General features: G+C 39.8%; 2 protein-coding genes across 3 annotated transcripts in view; one reads left to right on the top strand and one right to left on the bottom strand.

The window, feature by feature from the left end:
• The window catches only part of LOC114545544 (uncharacterized), a 202,710-nt gene that overhangs the window by 147,688 nt on the left and 37,127 nt on the right, over positions 1-17,895 (top strand). The window lies entirely within an intron of this gene.
• LOC114545541 (low affinity immunoglobulin gamma Fc region receptor II-c) lies at positions 6,042-16,614 on the bottom strand. 2 transcript variants are annotated; one of them, XM_028563892.1, is made up of 6 exons: positions 16,549-16,614; positions 13,256-13,510; positions 11,792-12,040; positions 10,769-10,891; positions 8,417-8,488; positions 6,042-6,324 (listed from the first exon to the last, which is right to left on the bottom strand). In XM_028563892.1, exons 1-6 carry the CDS (start codon positions 16,577-16,579, stop codon positions 6,215-6,217), a joined length of 840 nt encoding a protein of 279 aa, XP_028419693.1. In that variant the 5' UTR covers positions 16,580-16,614; the 3' UTR covers positions 6,042-6,214. The 2 variants fall into 2 exon arrangements, with proteins under 2 accessions (XP_028419693.1, XP_028419694.1); XM_028563893.1 differs by having other exon boundaries at positions 13,373-13,510.

Here is a 17,895-nt window from a genome sequence, read left to right as displayed (position 1 = left end):
TTTTAATTACAAGGCTGTTGTTTAGTAGATCTATCACTGACAGCGCTGTACTGTTCCTCTTTATAGAGACTTTTTTTTCTACCAAAAATGATCAGGGGGTACTCGGCTTAAAGAAACAATTCAAAAGGGGTACATTATTGAAAACAGTTTGAGAACCCCTTTTCTAAGCCAACTTTCATTCCAACTGATCACTGCTAGTTTGTAATTCATGTTCAATAAACCTAATTTATATTAAATTGTGCCTAATTTTGAGTTAAAAAACCCAGAAATGATGAATTACTTTAGCTAATAATTAAGATCAGAGGAACGTATGTTGATGAATGATAACAGCAGTTTTGTTATTTTTGGGCAATTTGGTTGAAAGAAACCCATTTTTTGGATACTGAAACTTTGAAAACAGGTCAAATTTTACCCGAGGACAATGTGTCTTCCTTGTTTGGTTTTCTTCCTTTTGGTATCCTTTTATCATCACCCGAGCCTTCAGGGAACTAAATAATAAGGATGATTTTTGGCAGAGTCATTTATATTTTGACTCTTTCCAAACGAATGCATTACCAAGGCTTGACCAGCAGGTGTCAGCGTCCTGACTCTTTTAAACGCTTCAAATCAGTGGTTCCAGATGTGAAAACATCTGCATCTAAACTTCTGCTTAAAGTACAACTCACACATCTTATTATCGCCTCACTTATTCCCTCCCAGACCCTAATAATCAATAACAATCTGAGCCTGCCAATGGTAGAAACAGCACTTTTAGTGGATGCTAACTGACAGTGTGTGACATCACTGATTACAGTATTTTTAAAGAAACCCTTTTATCCTCCTTTTTCAGCATCATGCTTGTATTCTTAGGGTCTACTATGACGATTGTGATTGATTTAAAGAAAAGGCCAATAAACCAGAGCACATTTTCCTCCCAGTTTATAAGCTCAAATGTTGCATATAACACCTAAAAAGGTTGTGTGACAAATGACATAACCAGAAACAATACATACACAGCTTTGGCCCACGGAGAAAAGTGGAAAATCTGACTTGTTCTTTGTTTAGTTGTATGTGAACCAAACCTTGGAGGCATAACTGGGGATTTTTCTTTTGTTGACGTACAAGGAACAGAGCTGGCTCTATCAGGAAGCAATATACAATATACTATATATATAACAATATACTAACCTGGCGGAAACTGTTTTATTACTCACTGTTATTCCCCTAATCTTCTGTTCATCTTCAGCTCACTTTTTATCATTTATAGAAACACTATAACCGTCAAGCCTCATCATCTACCTTTGCCCTTACTTACTTACTCCTCTTCACCCCCAATGGGACATAAGGCTTCAATGAGCACTCTCCATTGCGTTCGGCCCCTGGCAGCATGTTGGGCCTCTCCCCATGACAGGTTCATCTGTTCCAGCTCTTGTGTCACCGTTCTGCGCCGGGTTGTTTGGGGCTTCCCAGGTTGTTGTTTTTTGCCAGGTGGTGTCCATCTTAAGGGGACTTTTGTGATGCGGTCCTGCTACATCCTCAACACTCGTCCTGGCCATCTCAGGCGTCTGTGCGTAATCTCCTTGGTGATGCTCCGGCTTCCCGTTTTCTTGTACAGTTCATTGTTGGAGATCTTATTAGGCCAAAAGATCTGTGCCTCACTTATTCCCTCCCAGACCCTAATAATCAATAACAATCTGAGCCTGCCAATGGTAGAAACAGCACTATTAGTGGATGCTAACTGACAGTGTGTGACATCACTGATTACAGTATTTTTAAAGAGACCCTTTTATCCTCCCTTTTCAGCATCATGCTTGTATTCTTAGGGTCTACTATGACGATTGTGATTGATCTAAAGAAAATGCCAATAAACCAGAGCACATTTTCCTCCCAGTTTATGATGTCAAATGTTGCATATAACACCTAAAAAGGTTGTTTGATAAATGACATAACCAGAAACAATACATACACAGCTTTGGCCCACGGAGAAAAGTGGAAAATCTGACTTGTTCTTTGTTTAGTTGTATGTGAACCAAACCTTGGAGGCATAACTGGGGATTTTTCTTTTGTTGACATACAAGGAACAGAGTATGCTTGAACGGAAACATTAGTTGTCCTTCCTACATGCTGATGTCCCATGGTGTTGCTCAAACTCCTATGAACTAATCCTAGTGGTAGACTCTACAGGAGCCAGAACTTGGGGAGGGGGGGGGTCTTTTGTCGACGTACAAAGGAACAGAGCTGGCTCTATCAGGATGCTGCCGTGTTTTACCTGCTGCTGATGACGTCACAGTAACAAGATAGCCTACCAACCAGGGGGAGACCAGGTTTTATTATTTACTGTTATTTCCCGCAGCATTTCTCATCTGCTCACACAAAACCACAAAACAGTGCTTCTCGTGAAGTCTTCAGGGTTTTTTAGGGACATATAAGCCTCTTTATAATGTCATGTTTAAAGATCCCGAGTCACTTTAACCCTTGTGTTGTCACCGTTGGCCATGAACTTGTTAGCCTGGTCCTACCAGACTCTGGTCCATTTCATTTGTACAGAGAGTCCACTGGCCTGGTCCTACCAGACTGTGGTGCACTGGCCTGGTCCTACCAGACTCTGGTACATTAGCCTGGTCCTACCAGACTCTGGTCCATTGGCCTGGTCCTACCAGACTCTGGTGCACTGGCCTGATCTTACCAGACTCTGATACACTAGCCTGGTCCTACCAGACTCTGGTCCATTTCATTGGTACAGAGAGTCTGGCCACTCTCCATTGACAAGTGTTAACTTCCTTGAAGGCGGGTACTCTGTTGAAGTTTAAAACTATTGGCTCAGCCCAGAGCCACTCTGGATCTGCCGTAACCAATCACTAACGTTTGGTCGTGACGTATGTCATGCGCAACAAGAGCGGAGACCATCAAGGCTTATATTTAGCATTAGCATCGCTAGCGTTAGCCTTAGCCAACTCCTTCACCACTAATGGAGCGAGCTGGAAAATCCCGAACCCCGTGGGGAGGAGGGCCACAACATCATGGCCACCAACACAACTCAGCAAATATTGTTCTTGCTCGGGCTTTAACTTCTGGATATTCGGCAGCGTTGCCACAACAATGGCTTCGCTCGCATCTTTCTTCGCCGCAACTCTAGCGTCCGGCCTCAACATAATTGTTCTCAGCCACTCCCTCTGTTCGCTGATTGGACCACCAAACATTTGGCTGGAGAAAACCCAAGAATATACTGCGAAACCAGACGTAGTACTGAAGGGAAATTAAAATTGAGCGTAAGTACGTAGGAGGGCGGAGCCAGGCTATGAACTTGTCATTCTGGGTCAAAATTGAAAAACTTTTTTTCAACGTTTTGTCACTTTTCTTTATGCTTTTTGCGCTTTTTTAAAAGGTTTTTGTCCCTCTTTTCAACACTTTTTTTTATTCATGGTAAATTAAACCTAATTTAAATGACATTATACCAAATTTTTTAGTTATTAAAAAGCAGAAATTATGAATTATTTTGACTAACAGTTAAGATCAGAGGATGTTGAGTGAATCACAGACTGGTTCATGTCAAAGTTTGGTCAGGATGCGTTTAATATAAAAAAATGTTTTCAAATGCTAGATGTATATGTTGTATGGGTTCTATACAACGTACATGCATCCTAGTTATTTTAGGGCAATTTGCTCGTAAGAAACTCATATTTCTGAGATAAAAAAAACGGGTCAAATTTGACCCAGGGACAACACAAGGGTTAAAAGTCATGAATCTAGGGCACCTGGATAGCTCAGTTGGGAGAGCAGGAGAATATATATATATATATATATATATATATATATATAGAGAGAGAGAGAGAGAGAGAGAGAGATTTACTTCTTGACGCAGCAGGCCCGGTGTTCGACTCCGACCTGCAGCCCTTTGCTGCATGTCATTCCCCCTTCTCTCTCCCCTTTCATGTCTTCATCTGTAAAGGCCGAAAATGCCCAAAACATAATAATAAAAAAATAAGTCATGAATCTAATGTTTGAACCGGGCTTGTTTCTTACCCTGCACTGTGACTTTTATTTGTGTATTTTGGTCCTGTCTAATAGGTTTGTGTTTAGTGTGTACAGAAAAGGTAGGGGATTCCCTTTGTGACGACTAACAATCAAAAGTCAAGAGGAAGTACTTGTTTAGTCAGCTATTAATAGTACTCACACTCTTTGTGTTGCTAATAATAAGATCAGGATGACCAGCAACATTCCTATCATCATTTTCTGTCCAACACCTAATGATTAACTATTATTAAAGTTGACTTTTGACCTCATAATAGACTGATAGTCAACACATGACATACAGAGACTTAAAGCAGCATGCCTTAGAAATGCTTGTGTCAACAATATGAACAAATGACGGTATGTCGAAAGAAGTCTCGAACACCCTTCAGGAATCTGTGTGTATCAGTCTGGATCATTGTTTGGGTTTCTAGGTTGCAAGTCAGTTCATTCAGCTTTATTATTTTCACTCTGTTGTGTCTACAACTCAGACATTTTAAAGGGAACAATCTTATTTGAAAGAAAGCTAATCTCTGTTTTCCTGATAGTATCTTCCTGCTTTTAACCCTAACTCTGCTGTAGAAGGGAATTAACATAAAATGTTATAAGAAAAAGTTCATGGCTGTTAATGTAATTCTATTCTAGCCGTAAACTTGTTCAATAAAGGCCGGTCTCTAATGAGACCCTAAAGGGGGTTTCTTATGTGAAAGAAACACTTTATTTTTTTCGTGAGCACACAAAATAATCTGAGTAGCAGTCAGAGCGGCTGCTGAGGAGGAGGAGGTATTCATCTTTCTGAAAACGCAACGGGACGTACCAGACAGGATCATCACGAAACTTAGAGATGATGAGGTAACTGCAGCGTTAACTGATAACATGCTGTGAAGGTGAAATATTAACTTTAGCAACATAAAGTTAGCAGTATGAGCAAAGTATCTCATGCTCACAATAAAGTTTCCCCTCAGTGTCTCAGCGTTGATGACTTTGTCTTTGATTATTTCCTGATTTGAATCAGAATTTTGACTTTTTACTCTGAAAACACAGACCAGTGATGCATCTGAGATAAGTGAATGAATGAATGAATCTCTCACTAATGTCTGACACTGAGAACGTTGAACTAAGGAACATCACATCTATCAAATCCTTCTCCAAATCCATAAAACATTGGTTATTGACTAATCAAATATGCCGCCATAATCCAGAATAATGTCTTTGTCTTTATCGCTACAGTAGTGTCTCTGTGTGTGCTTATGTGTTGTTGATGCGTCCTAATGTGCGTCTATGCACTTTCTCCTGTGTCTACTGTGTATGATAATTGTGTTATGTTTTTCTCATGCCATCAACCTGCCATGACTTGTTCTTGCGTAACAGGTTTTATTAATGAGGCCCCTGATCTGGAATAGTGCTTGTGTCATTTTTACTTGTATATGCCTTTGTCTTTCTTGTTGTATGTGTATGTGTTTTATTGTTGTAGCGTATCTATTGTTTTTAAGCCATCAACCTGCTAGGGACTACAGATGGAAAATTAGCCCGTATGGCTAAATCTGGCACATTTACATGTTGGACTCTGTACTTTTAAATAACTTTTAAATAAAGAAATCAAAAAAAAAAAGTAAATTTGATTGATTCCCGTACACAAACTGGTGTTGAGAAGAGAGGGAGTTTGATTTTTAAGTGGCCAGTTGTTCTTTTCCTAAACCCTAACCCAACCCCGTTCTTCTTTTCCTAATCCCAACCGTTTCTTCTTTTCCTGAACGCAACCCCGCGTGTCACGTAGCCTTGCGATAAGACATAGCCTCGCGATAACCCGCCAGGTGGCTTTAGAAAGTGCCACGTATATTTTAACAATTAGTTACGTTCTAAGTTATATTTTAACGTTATAAGTTATATTTTACGTCTTACGGTGAAGAACATGCCACTTAAAAATCTAACTCCTAGTGGTTGAGAACTCCCGGGACATTCAGGACAAACGGGAGAGGCGTGTCTGCTTTCATGGGATTTATTTCACTTCAGTTTCAGCTTGTTTTATTACACAGACACTGAACTTTCTGTTTCATTATATCCAGATGATGAAACTGAGACGTCACTGTTTTGGTCGACCGTTAAGACTTCATTCCCTTGTCAATGAAGTGGCTCAGCTTTGTGAAAAAGTTTCAGCCAGGCTGCTCAGAACTCTGTAAAAGCACACTGGACATAAAATCATAAAATATACATTTCCAAAAGCTCATGGCCAAGCGTTGTTTTTTGGCGCGCTGGGAGTTAGATTGTTGATGTTTCCTGTCAGGTGGTTTACCGGTTGTAGAGTAGAGTAGAAGGACTCTGCATCGTCCACATCTGTCCAGGAGCATAGAATCACATTATTAGAATAATAGAAACAGGTATAACATTAGGTCATTGTTCCCTGGAGTCCTTTCAGAAGCATGAATGTACAATACTGCCAAAGAATGATACTACCAGGGATGCACCGAATCCAGGATTCGGCTTCGGATTCGGCCGAATATTGGGCTTTTTGACGGGGTTTCGATTTCTGCCAAACCTTAGAATTTTTTTCCACCAAACCGAACCCTACGCTGGTCAGCGTAATGACGGCGCCGTTGATTACGGGAAGGTATTTACGTAGGCAGAGGGTTCAATGCAGCAGGCTGTGAGAAAGTGAAAATGGAATTCGTGACCAAATAAAAGTGTTGTTTGGCAGTACTTTCAGTCAAAAGAAGGCCGTTCAAGTCCAGCTACATGTTCAATTTGCAATACCAATTTGTCTGATGGTGGCAAGGACCCTAAGCAATACACAACATGGCAGCTGTTACAACATTTGCATATGAAACATCTGAAAGAATACGAGTTGTGCATGAAGGAATCTCCAGACAGCAGCCAAAATGCAGCAACTTCAGGTACGGCAAAGGAAGGACAGTCACAGCTAAAAACTAGACGACATCATTAACGTGTTTACTGTGTTAATGGACTGAGGATGGGAGTAAGTATTCTGTATTTGGTTTCAGATTTGGCAGATTCTTAACCAGTGGATTTGGTATTCGGCCGAACCCCAAAATTCTGGATTCGGTGCATCCCTAGATACTATAGATGTGATCATACTTTACTAACAGAAAACAAAGAACAAAGGAGGGTTTCCCCTTTAGTTGTGACCTTTTAGCCGAGAGAACGTAGAGAAGAACAGCAGTATGAGGTTTATTTTTAGTAAGGAAATAACAGATTTGTCAACTACTTATAATGTCAAGAAACTGACCTGTAATCTGTGCATTAATGGGTCGAACAAAAACACAACTTTGACTCAGGAGACCTCGGTTCGTGTCCCGTGTGAAGCCGACAATCACTTTGTTAAACTAACCGACTTTAACGGAGTTCAATCCGTGACGTAGGTACATATCGGACCGTTAAATAGAACACTCATATGAGTTGTTTTGGGGGAGGATTTGCAATCGACCTGTCGTGTCGTTGAAGTATGAGAACGTGTTGGCCAGACAGATGCAGCCGAGCAGAAGTATAAAGGAGCAGACAATGGAAATACTCAAGAATATTCTAAGCAATCAAATACAACAAAGTATAAAACAGGGGCACTAAAGGCACTTAAGGAAGAAACGAAAAGAAAGGACTGTCAAAAAGTAATTGCTGTAAATAAATCCAAACACGGTGAAGAGAGAGTTAAAGATTATCTGTTAGCTTTGAAGCCTTAATATTTATTCTCCTGTGTCGATGTTTGTCTGTTTCCATGTGTTGTATCAGATTACTATCGTCACTTTCAATCATTAAAAGTAAAAATAGAAACTGGGTCAGTCAATTAACAGTGGCATGTGGAGAGTTAAAGTCAAGGTGGGGCTGTGATCTCGTGCCAACTGTTTAGTTGCTACTGTAACCATGGTGAGTTATGACGGAGCTATATCACTATGTGAGAGAGCAAGATTCCCTTTATAACAACAAACGCACATGTTCTCAGAGAGACATTACATAAAAACAATCAAAATACACAGTCAAGTAGAAATGACTCACGGGCAGCTGATACTCACACTGAGTGTTTTATGCATATATAAAGAACAATAGATATGACATGATGTCATATCTATTGTTCTATATATATGGTTATAGTGACACACACACACACACACACACACACACACACTTTTAAATTAGTTAGATATTATTTCATTTATAAGTCTCGGTTTTTGGCCCCTATTTTAAGCAATAAAGAAAGACCTCTTTTTCTTATACAAAGTTTAGTCTTATTCTTTCTGGCATACTTTATCATTATGGTCAACTTAATTATTTCCTAGATTTTGTATCACCATAGTCCCTTTAAATGTATGAAGAAATGCAGGAAATGTGATTCAAACAAAAACATAATTCTGGCAGAGGACCCCCAAATTTCTAAGTGACCCCAAACTTTTGACCGGTAGTGTATTCTTTTGTTTACCTCTGATCCTGTTGGGCTGCACTTCCTGTGTGATGATAACGTTGTTGTACGAGACATCACGCTTCACTTTACCTGCAGAACAACACACTCAATGTTACACACCGGCCGCATTTTAACATTTAAATAATATACATTTAATGTTAATTCCACTAAAATGAAAATGTTGCTGCGGAAAATTGGATTTTAGAAGCTTTTGGACAATAATGCAAAGATGTAAACATGGAAACGGTAGAAATATTGTTCTGATTTCAACACCAAGGAGAAGATATATTTTCTGTCAGCCATGTATGGAACAGCAAGATGTTCTGTTTGAAAATCTTTTCAATATCTATAGTCATCAATTGGTGGAATAAAAAATTGTCAAACCCGAAATCTGTTATAATCTGATGAATACAAACAATACGAAACATTGCTTTAAACTTAAAGGCCATTTTAAAGATCAGAATCTGTGGGACATACAGACTTACAGTTTTTTTTTAAACTTTGTTAAAGATGGCTGACGTCATCAAGTTGAATTAACCTGCAGTTTACCGATTCATTCTTTAAGTTTTCTAGTCTTTTCTGCCGTATAATCCCTGGTAGTATCTACCGTATAAAAAGAGATGCCATCATCAGCAGCAAAAACACTAACAGAAAAATATTTATTTTATGTTTTTTTACAGGAAGAAAAGGGTTGGTCGTGAACCAAACTTGTAAACCTGCTTGACGAACATTACTCTCCTACTGATGTCACTTAAGAACAAAAGATGTATCTGCTCTATTTAAAATGAATAGTAGGACCTCAAAGTATGTTTATTTTATCGTCCAGACTGAAGTCATAGCTACGCAGGTGGAGACACTCCCAGTTAAAATTAGACTTTTTGCTGTCGTTGAATCGGAAACCTTTCAAACTACATTCATGCAAAACATTTTCACGGTCAAGATTACTAGCTTTTCCTGAGGCTGCCCTGCATCTTTTAGCATTTTCTCAACAGAATTAATTAGCTCAGTTGTCATGTGTTTAGATGCAGATTATAAACCAGATTATTTACGGGTTAAGGCAATACCTCGGTTTCTCAAATGCCATGTAAACACTGACCTTACGCCGGCTAAAATCTGAGTTCTCATCCCCCGGTTAACAAACTTAGAAAACTTCTTTAGTAGTCTATATTGATGACGTTTCATTTCCAGGATTGTTCTGGTTCCCTAATTTTCGGCCGGATGTCCGTTACCTTCGTCTTTCTTTGTGTTGTAATTTTACAATACGACTATGGTTAACTGCTCCTCAGATCTCTGCAGGGTAAATCCAGACAGTTAGCTAACCTGTCCAATCTGAGTTTTCTGCAGCACGACTAAAACAACTTTTCAACGTACACACGTTCCACCAAAACAAGTTCCTTTCCGAGACTATTTTGCAGAGCCACTGTGGCTCCTTCTGGTCCTTAGCGCCGCCCAAGACAATTGTGATTGGTTTAAAGAAATGCCAATAAATCAGAGCATGTTTTTCTCCCATCCCCGATTGTTGTGTGGACTAGCCAGACCTTCCTCCGCAGCGCTGTGGAGGAAGGTCTGGCAATGCGAGACTACTCCTTAAGTAACCGGGGTATTCATGCATAACTGGGGTAAACTCAGCTTAGGCACCTGCGCATGCTCCGCTGCAGTAGTTTCTCACCCGGACATAGAAGAGAGCAGTTGGAAGCAACAGCGCTAAAAACAACAGCAACAACACAAGGTTTAACCCTTCAAACCCACTGAGGACTTTGCCATGGTAAGAACTGTCAACAAGACCCATTGATGGACAGACCAGGAGACTCATTTCTCCCCGCTTTCCATGTTGTTGTGGTTTTGACAACGGTCAATTGGAAGAACAAGCCTCATTACGTACTAGTTACACGTTGGCAGAGAGCAACCTATATTTGCAGCAAAAACAACAGCAACAACACAAGCTTTAAACCTTAAAACCCTCTGAGGACATGATCGAAATGTACAGCGCTGAAAAGCCGTCCATGATCTCCCCACTTTTCAAGTTGTTGTGATTTTGACAAAGGCCAACCGGAAGAAAAAGCATTGTTGGCTGTACGTTGGCAGAGGTAGAGTTACTCCGGTCATTTTTCCCCATTCTTCCCCACTTATGTATACGGGAAGAACTGGCAGAACCCGGTTATTCACTTAACCCGTTACTGCTGTGTATGTAAACACACTTTTTTGATGAGTTGAAAATCAGGAAAAAGCTAGTAAGTGGACCTTAAGATGTATTTATTTATTTCATACGACTGTTCCCTTGTTCAAGAATAAAGCTTCCACGCTCGACAGAAGTATCGCTGAAACAGCAGGATGCAAAATGTCATTTAGTTGACATTTAAACAGGCTGACCTTTGTGGCTTCTCCAGAGGCAGAGCAGCATCACCGAAACAAGCGCGACAAGCGCGACCAGCACAAAGCCCACCACAGGAAGTAGAATGTGTGTGAAAGGGGAGTCTGGCAACTCAGGATGCCCTGCTTCAAAAACACAAAGACCACAGGTTGGCCTCAATGCAAAAGGAAAAAAAGCTTCTGGGTACAAGGCTGGCTTTATGCTATACACACACTGATTTATATCTACACCTATTGTCAGGATGTTTTCATGAACCATTTGTACATATAGCTAAGTAAGCACTGTATTTGTTACTGTCAGCACCACATTAACTTCTGGGGTTTAAGAGCGCTGTTGTCAGCATAGGGAGGAGGTCGGGGTGCATGTTCGGCTCCTAAAACACAGGGCTTTCAAGCAGGGGATCGGAGTTGGATTTCCGGGGTAAAACACAAGACTTTCACCCAGGTAACGGGTGATCGTGCCCCGGTAGAACGACTTAAGGCAGGGATGGCAAACTCAACTTCACTTAGGACCAGACTGGAAAATGAGAATAATTTCAAGGGCCAGACACGTATAGTTTATTGACATGCTTTTATGTATATGAAAAAGTTAAATATGTTGACTCTATTATTGCATGTCTTATATAGCCTTCTCACTTACAGCTTGGGCTTCATGAAGCCCTAAAAAAAAGTTCCTTAGCCATCATAGAAAAAAATCGACAAAAAGGTCAGAAAAAGCGGCAGAAAAAAGTCTCAATTAGTCATTTTGGTGTCTAAACTAATTATAAAATAACGTATTACTTACTTATAATTACTAAAATAACTTTGTATGATATCGTACGAACCCATTCATGAGAACGCGTTGTTATATTACATTTTTAATCCTCTCATCTCAATTCTCCGGACAATGAGCTGCTCTAGTACTTAGGAGCTGGTAGGTTAAACGCTGTTTGATGTCCTGCCCAAGTCATTGGGACGTTTGCGTTCCCTAATGTCTCGATAATTTCAGGGTTGCAGTGATTGTGTGAAAGGGCTATCAAGCACCTCTGACAGTAAGCCAGCCGTCTGGTGATTCTCCAGCTCCAGAGACGTTGCACTTGTAGAGTCCTGCGTCTGAATTTGAAACACTATGGATGGTCAGGTTTCCTGTAGAGCTGCTCCTGATGAGGCGGCCATCTTTATAGAAATCAGCTGTGAGGTTGAAGGAGGAAGTCGTCTTGGTTCTGCAGCGCAGAGTCACAGAGTCTCCCTCCATCACAGGAAGGACTGGACTCTCCAGGATCACACCACCAGCTGAGTGACAGATGGCCAGAAAGACAAGAAGACAGTTTTAAGATCTTCAAGATCAAGGGCTAAACTCCAGCAACACTAGAATAAGGAACCAGGGAAGAGTTAAACTGGAGGGGTAAGCACCAAAAACGTCTGTGGAAGTGCCAAAAATCTAAATAAAAACCTGCCAAAAATGTTGAAGAAAACAGCAAAAAAAAATTGAAAAATCATTCTACACACACATTGAAGGGTGCTTTTTGCGTCATATCTGACGCTGGCAGCTACTGCCGACACGTCCGTATTTTACGGCTTGCAAAGGACAGCATGCTGCCACCACACAGAGGTTAATTAGCTGAGTTTTTCTACCGTGTAGACAACACTGAAGAAGTCTCTCAGGTGAAGACGAAATGTCTTCTGAGTACCTTTAACCAAGTCCAGTTGCCCTCGAGTTTAACCCTTCCCTGGATAACTCCAGTATGACCTAGATCAGTGGTTCCCAACCTGGGGTCGGGCACCCCCAGGGGGGGCGGCAAAGATCAGAGGGGGGGCGCAAGTCTTTATCTGGTTTGAGGTTGAGGAAAAATACACTAGAATATATAATGTATACAAAAGTCTTTATGAAAACTATATATTTTGTTGTATCCTCATTTTTCCTGCCGCCACGGCATCACTATTTTACAAATGAAACATGGAGGAGAAACTTAACCGTGCCGATAAATCCTCTGTATCAAAAAAGAAAGTAAGGCTCTATCTCGAGAGTTGCCTCAACTTCGGTTTCGGGGGGGCTCAGCTTTTCTTAGACATAAGTAGACACTATTATCACCACTGTTCATCACGCCCCCAACCGGCCCGTCAGACACCGCCTACCAAGAGTCTGGGTCTGCCGAGGTTTCTTCCTAAAAGGGAGTTTTTTCTTGCCACTGTCGCAATAGCCACTGCTAATGCTTGCTCTTGAGGGAATTACTGTAATTGTTGGGGTTTTGGAATTTATAGAGTGTGGTCTAGACCTACTCTATCTGTAAAGTGTCTCGAGATAACTTTTGTTATGATTTGATACTATAAATAAAATTGAATTGAATTGAATTGAAAGTAGGGGGGGCGCCATGGAAAAAAGGTTGGGAACCACTGACCTAGATGACTGAGAATCTTCTGAAATGTATGTTCAGCCTCTCACAGGAGGATATATTGAGATTTCAAAAAGATTCTCCCCTATAGAACTACACCTTTGTCTAAACCCACCGCCGATCACGGTGATGTTGACGGTGTTGCTGCATTCTCCCGCGGCAGACTCACACCAGTACACGTCGGTGTCAAACGGGTAAAGTTCACTAATGGAGCAGTCAGTTTCATTCTTACTATCACAGGATTCGTTTATGTTTGTGGATGTGTTCCTCTTAACTCTCCAGCCAGAGGAGTTTCCCAGAGGCCCACAGCTCAGCGTGACGGACTCGTACTGGAAGAACTGGGATCTGTTGGGAACAACTCTCAGAGTGGCTGCAAGAAACAGACAGATGATGGTTCATTTAGATAGTTTTTTTTCTTTCCTTAACATACACACTGTTGTGTGTCTGACAATCAATGGTACTGATAACTGAACTTGTGTTGCTGCTGGAATGCAAATGGTACTCGTGAGCAGAAAAAGTTGTTGTTTGGCAGTACTTTCAGTCAAAAGAAGGCCATTCAAGTCCAGCTACATATTCAATTTGCAATGCCGATTTGTCTCGTGGTGGCGAGGACCCTGAACAATACACAACATCACCGCTGTTAAAACATTTGCGTAACATATAACAACATAGGCTTATGGTAATTGTCAAAATATGTTTTCCCACTTGTCTTCCTGGCATAATGTTGCCTATTCTTTTTTTTTTTTTTACAGTTAAAAAAGTAAAATGAAAAATACACTGCTGTGGACGTTGTTAACTTCATTAATGTGTTTACTGTGTTAATGGACTGAGGATGGGAGTAGGATTCGGTATTCAGTATTCGCTTTCGGATTCGGCAGAATCTTCGGTAATTCGGTGCATCCCTAAATGAAATATCATATTTTCTGCCACCGCTCGAGGTGCCAATTTATAAAACCCTCCTGTAGGTTGAAATAGGAATAAACGACCGATATCATCTTGTGGTTTGGAGGATTTGTTGGAGAGTTAGATAAAGTTAAATGCACTTCAACAGAAAACTTTAAATTCTTGCGGAAGTAAACGTGCAGGCAATCTTCTCCGATGTGTGGAAACTCATTTTTTTTTTCACATATTCCTGCTGCCTTCTTTCACTACGGATGTTATTTTGAACAATAAGTGGGACCCCCTCATCTCTGCAGGCGCCAATTTCAAACACAAACAACAGCAACAAATTTCTTAGCTGCATTCACTGATGGGAAGATGAAAAGTTATGAAGGCCAAAAAAAAAAATTCAAAGAACCAAAGCTTATAGCATCCGCATCTGTAAGGCGTTATGAAAATATGCCAGGGCTTCACATTTCGACCACATTATCAACACATTTACCGTTACATGTAAAAGTCGCATGCTCTCAGTGTGAAACCACGATAAGAGAAACTAACACTTTAAAGATAACACTGCATCTCCCAGACGCTCTCTGCAGACACTTTACAGACACATAGACACACTGTGTGTGTGTCTATACACACACACATTCTGCAGACACTTTGAGAAAGATGAATATGCGTCTGTGAAGGGAAAGAGGTGGTTTTTGTGATACTCTGGTGAGTCGTCTTTATGTTGCAGTGCATGAAAGTCATTATTACGTATTTAGTTATCGCTGCAAAAAGGTTCCCTGTGGTTTATATATTATTGAGATAAGAAAAGATAGAAGTTTTACAAATCCTGAAGGGAAATTGTTGTACCTGTGGTACAAAGTAGGAAAGAGTGCAAATGTACAAAAGACAATATGCATAATGCCCAAAAATATAAAGCAGGTTTTTCTTTTCAATTATCTGTCTATCTCAAGTTGCTTCTTGCTGAGATGCACACAGATAAGTATGGGTAGTATTAATAAGTTAGTCATTGCCGGAGTTGCATAAGATCATTCGTGGTGATTATATAATTCGATTCAACCTTTATTTATACTCGAGAAACCATTGAGGGTTTACAACGGCGTCGAGACGAAAACAAAGCAACATCACAGAAAAATAAGAACAATAGAAAGACACTAAAACTTTCTGAATTGGAGAAAATGATTTGATGAATAAATCCGGATAATAAGAACGCAAAAGAATGTACAATTGTAAAGCAATTACAAGTACACGTTTGCAAAACCAGACTTAACCATCTCTTTTATTTTTAGTAGTAATAGTTTAACCATTTGTATTGTCTTCCATTCAACCATGCATCGTCCTCCCGGGTCAAAACTGAACGTTTTTGTCTCTTTTGGTGCCTTTTTCAGTGTTTTTCGCTCATTTTTGGACGTTTAACTCTTATTTTCACTACCATGTATAAACACCACCAACGTTCGAAGGATTTCTATTTCTTTTCAAATGCTACAAAAATTTAACAAAACACAAAATTCAATGAAAGTAGAGATCCTATCTACATTTCACCAATGTTATGGATTGTCAATTTCATGTACATTATGTTACCACCATACCACTTTCGCATGTCCATCGACTTACTTACACCTCACTTTGTGCCGCCTTTAACTGCCTACTTAATCCTCACCTTTGTAGCCTCTTGGATTTTGTTTGCTTGCACTATGTTGATTGTGAAACTATATGTTGTGTTGTACGCCTATGCTTTTCTTGGCCAGGTCGCCGTTGTAAATGAGAACCTGTTCTCAACGGCCTTCCTGGTTAAATAAAGGTTATATATATATATATATAGAGAGAGAGAGAGAGAGAGAGAGAGAGAGAGAGAGACATTTAGACAACGGGTCAAGTTTTACCCTAAGACAACACAAGGGTTAAATCAGGTTATTATGGAGCTCTTGTTAACCCTATCTCTAACCCTACACACACAACACAGTTTTCAATCTAACATTAAGATATTAACATTGAAATTGCTCAGAAACAAGGACGCAGTTAACCCTTGTGTTGTCCTCGGGTCAAATTTGACCCGTTTTCTAAATTTCTATTTTAGAAATATGGATTTCTTTTTAACTACCTAATTTTATTTACCCAAAAAATAACACAAATGGATGATTCCTTGCAACAACCCCTTTGCAAGTACAACAAGAGATTGGATTTCTATTTTCATTGAATTTTGGGTGTTTTTGTTCAATTTTGTATTTGAAAAAGAAATTTAAATGTTTTCGAAAACACTATCCTCTCTGAACTTTCATATAAATTAGGTTTACTGACCATGAATTCCAAAAATAAGTGTAAAACTAATAATAAGTTGGCATGAGTGTTGTTTAGACATGGTAGTCAAGTGAAAAGAAGCGTTCAACGGCAAAAAAGAAATGCCAAAAGCATAGACAAATTGGACAAAAACGAGGACCTGCGTGCATGGTCCAATGGAAGACAACGCAAGGGTTAACTTTTTAGAACAAAAACACTTTAATTAGGCCTAGTACTCACCAATGACGGCGCACAGTGTTGTTATCGCCATGCTGCTGCTAGACGGACTGTCTGACTGACGGACCGACTGACTGGGGGGCTGTACCATAGCATTATCATCATCGATTTCATACAGGCCACAGTTTCCTGCTGTTTTCTTCTTTAACACCTCAAATGTCAAACGTATATGAGCCTGGCCAGTGGCCTCCTTTCACTTTCCTGACGCCCTGATTTATTTTATTTTTTTTGTCGTTCTTTTTTTTAGCAATGAAAGTTTTAAACAACTGTGCTGTTTTTTGGAGAACACATACTTACATCATCCGCGTAAGGCTTTAACTTCACAATTCAAACTCTCAAAAAAGTACAAAATAAAGATAGGTTTTTAGAGAAGCTTAAAGCGGTGGCTGTTCTAAATAAATCCTTTTTGTTTGAGGTTTGTGACAGTCTCAGTTTGATCAGAAGAAATAAAGTTCATTTTAAAACTCCCAAACATTCAGAAACTAACAGGAAGTGTTAGAAGTGTTCAGTGTGTCTGCAGAACAACACACACACACACACACAGAAACTCTCTCACACACACACACAGAAACTCACACACACAGACACACAGAAACTCACAAACACACACACAAACACTCCCACACACATAGAAACTCACACAAACCCACACGTATTTATTATTAACACAATAATATCATGACTTCATCATGATCATGCGAAAAAGAAATGGAAAGCAAAATCTGCTTTGGATTAAAGTCCACTTGCATTAATCTAAATAATGTTTTGGTTTATAAAAAGTATAATTTATGAAGGATTTTTATCCGCGAACGATAGGTCTATCTGAGTTTACCAACCTGCGTGCATTTTTGAATTTAATTAGTGGTTTTTGCTCACAATTAACGTTAAAACCTTTTATGGAATGGCTGAAATTCCATGATTTTTGGTCTGAACGGCATACCCAATGGTACCAATATACTCCCATATACTTTGACACCCAGGGGTGTGCTTGATATCATTGGAAAGGTAACAGTCTCAAGACCAGAGGCACATATCTCAGCTTACTACAGAAAATATTGGAAGTCAAAAGACTCAAAAATGGATTTTATATAAATTCTTTTCTACGGGTATGTCTGCGCGATTTTCTTATGTCCATTTGGAGATTCCAAAAAGGGACTTTGGTTACCAAGACTGCATTCTAAGTTTTCAAAGGCTAGAAACATAATCTTGGTCTCTAATGAAAGCTAACACTCTGAGGTATCTTGCAATGTATTTGGATTTGATGTCAGTCATTTACCACAACCAACCACACAAAATGCATATTTTCCTTCTATTACGCCCAAGATATTTGATAGAAAAAAGGGCAAACAA

Source organism: Perca flavescens, chromosome 19, assembly GCF_004354835.1.
Source record: "Perca flavescens isolate YP-PL-M2 chromosome 19, PFLA_1.0, whole genome shotgun sequence".
Classification (NCBI taxonomy): Eukaryota; Metazoa; Chordata; class Actinopteri; order Perciformes; family Percidae; genus Perca; species Perca flavescens.
This window is presented reverse-complemented; position numbering and strand designations above follow the sequence as displayed.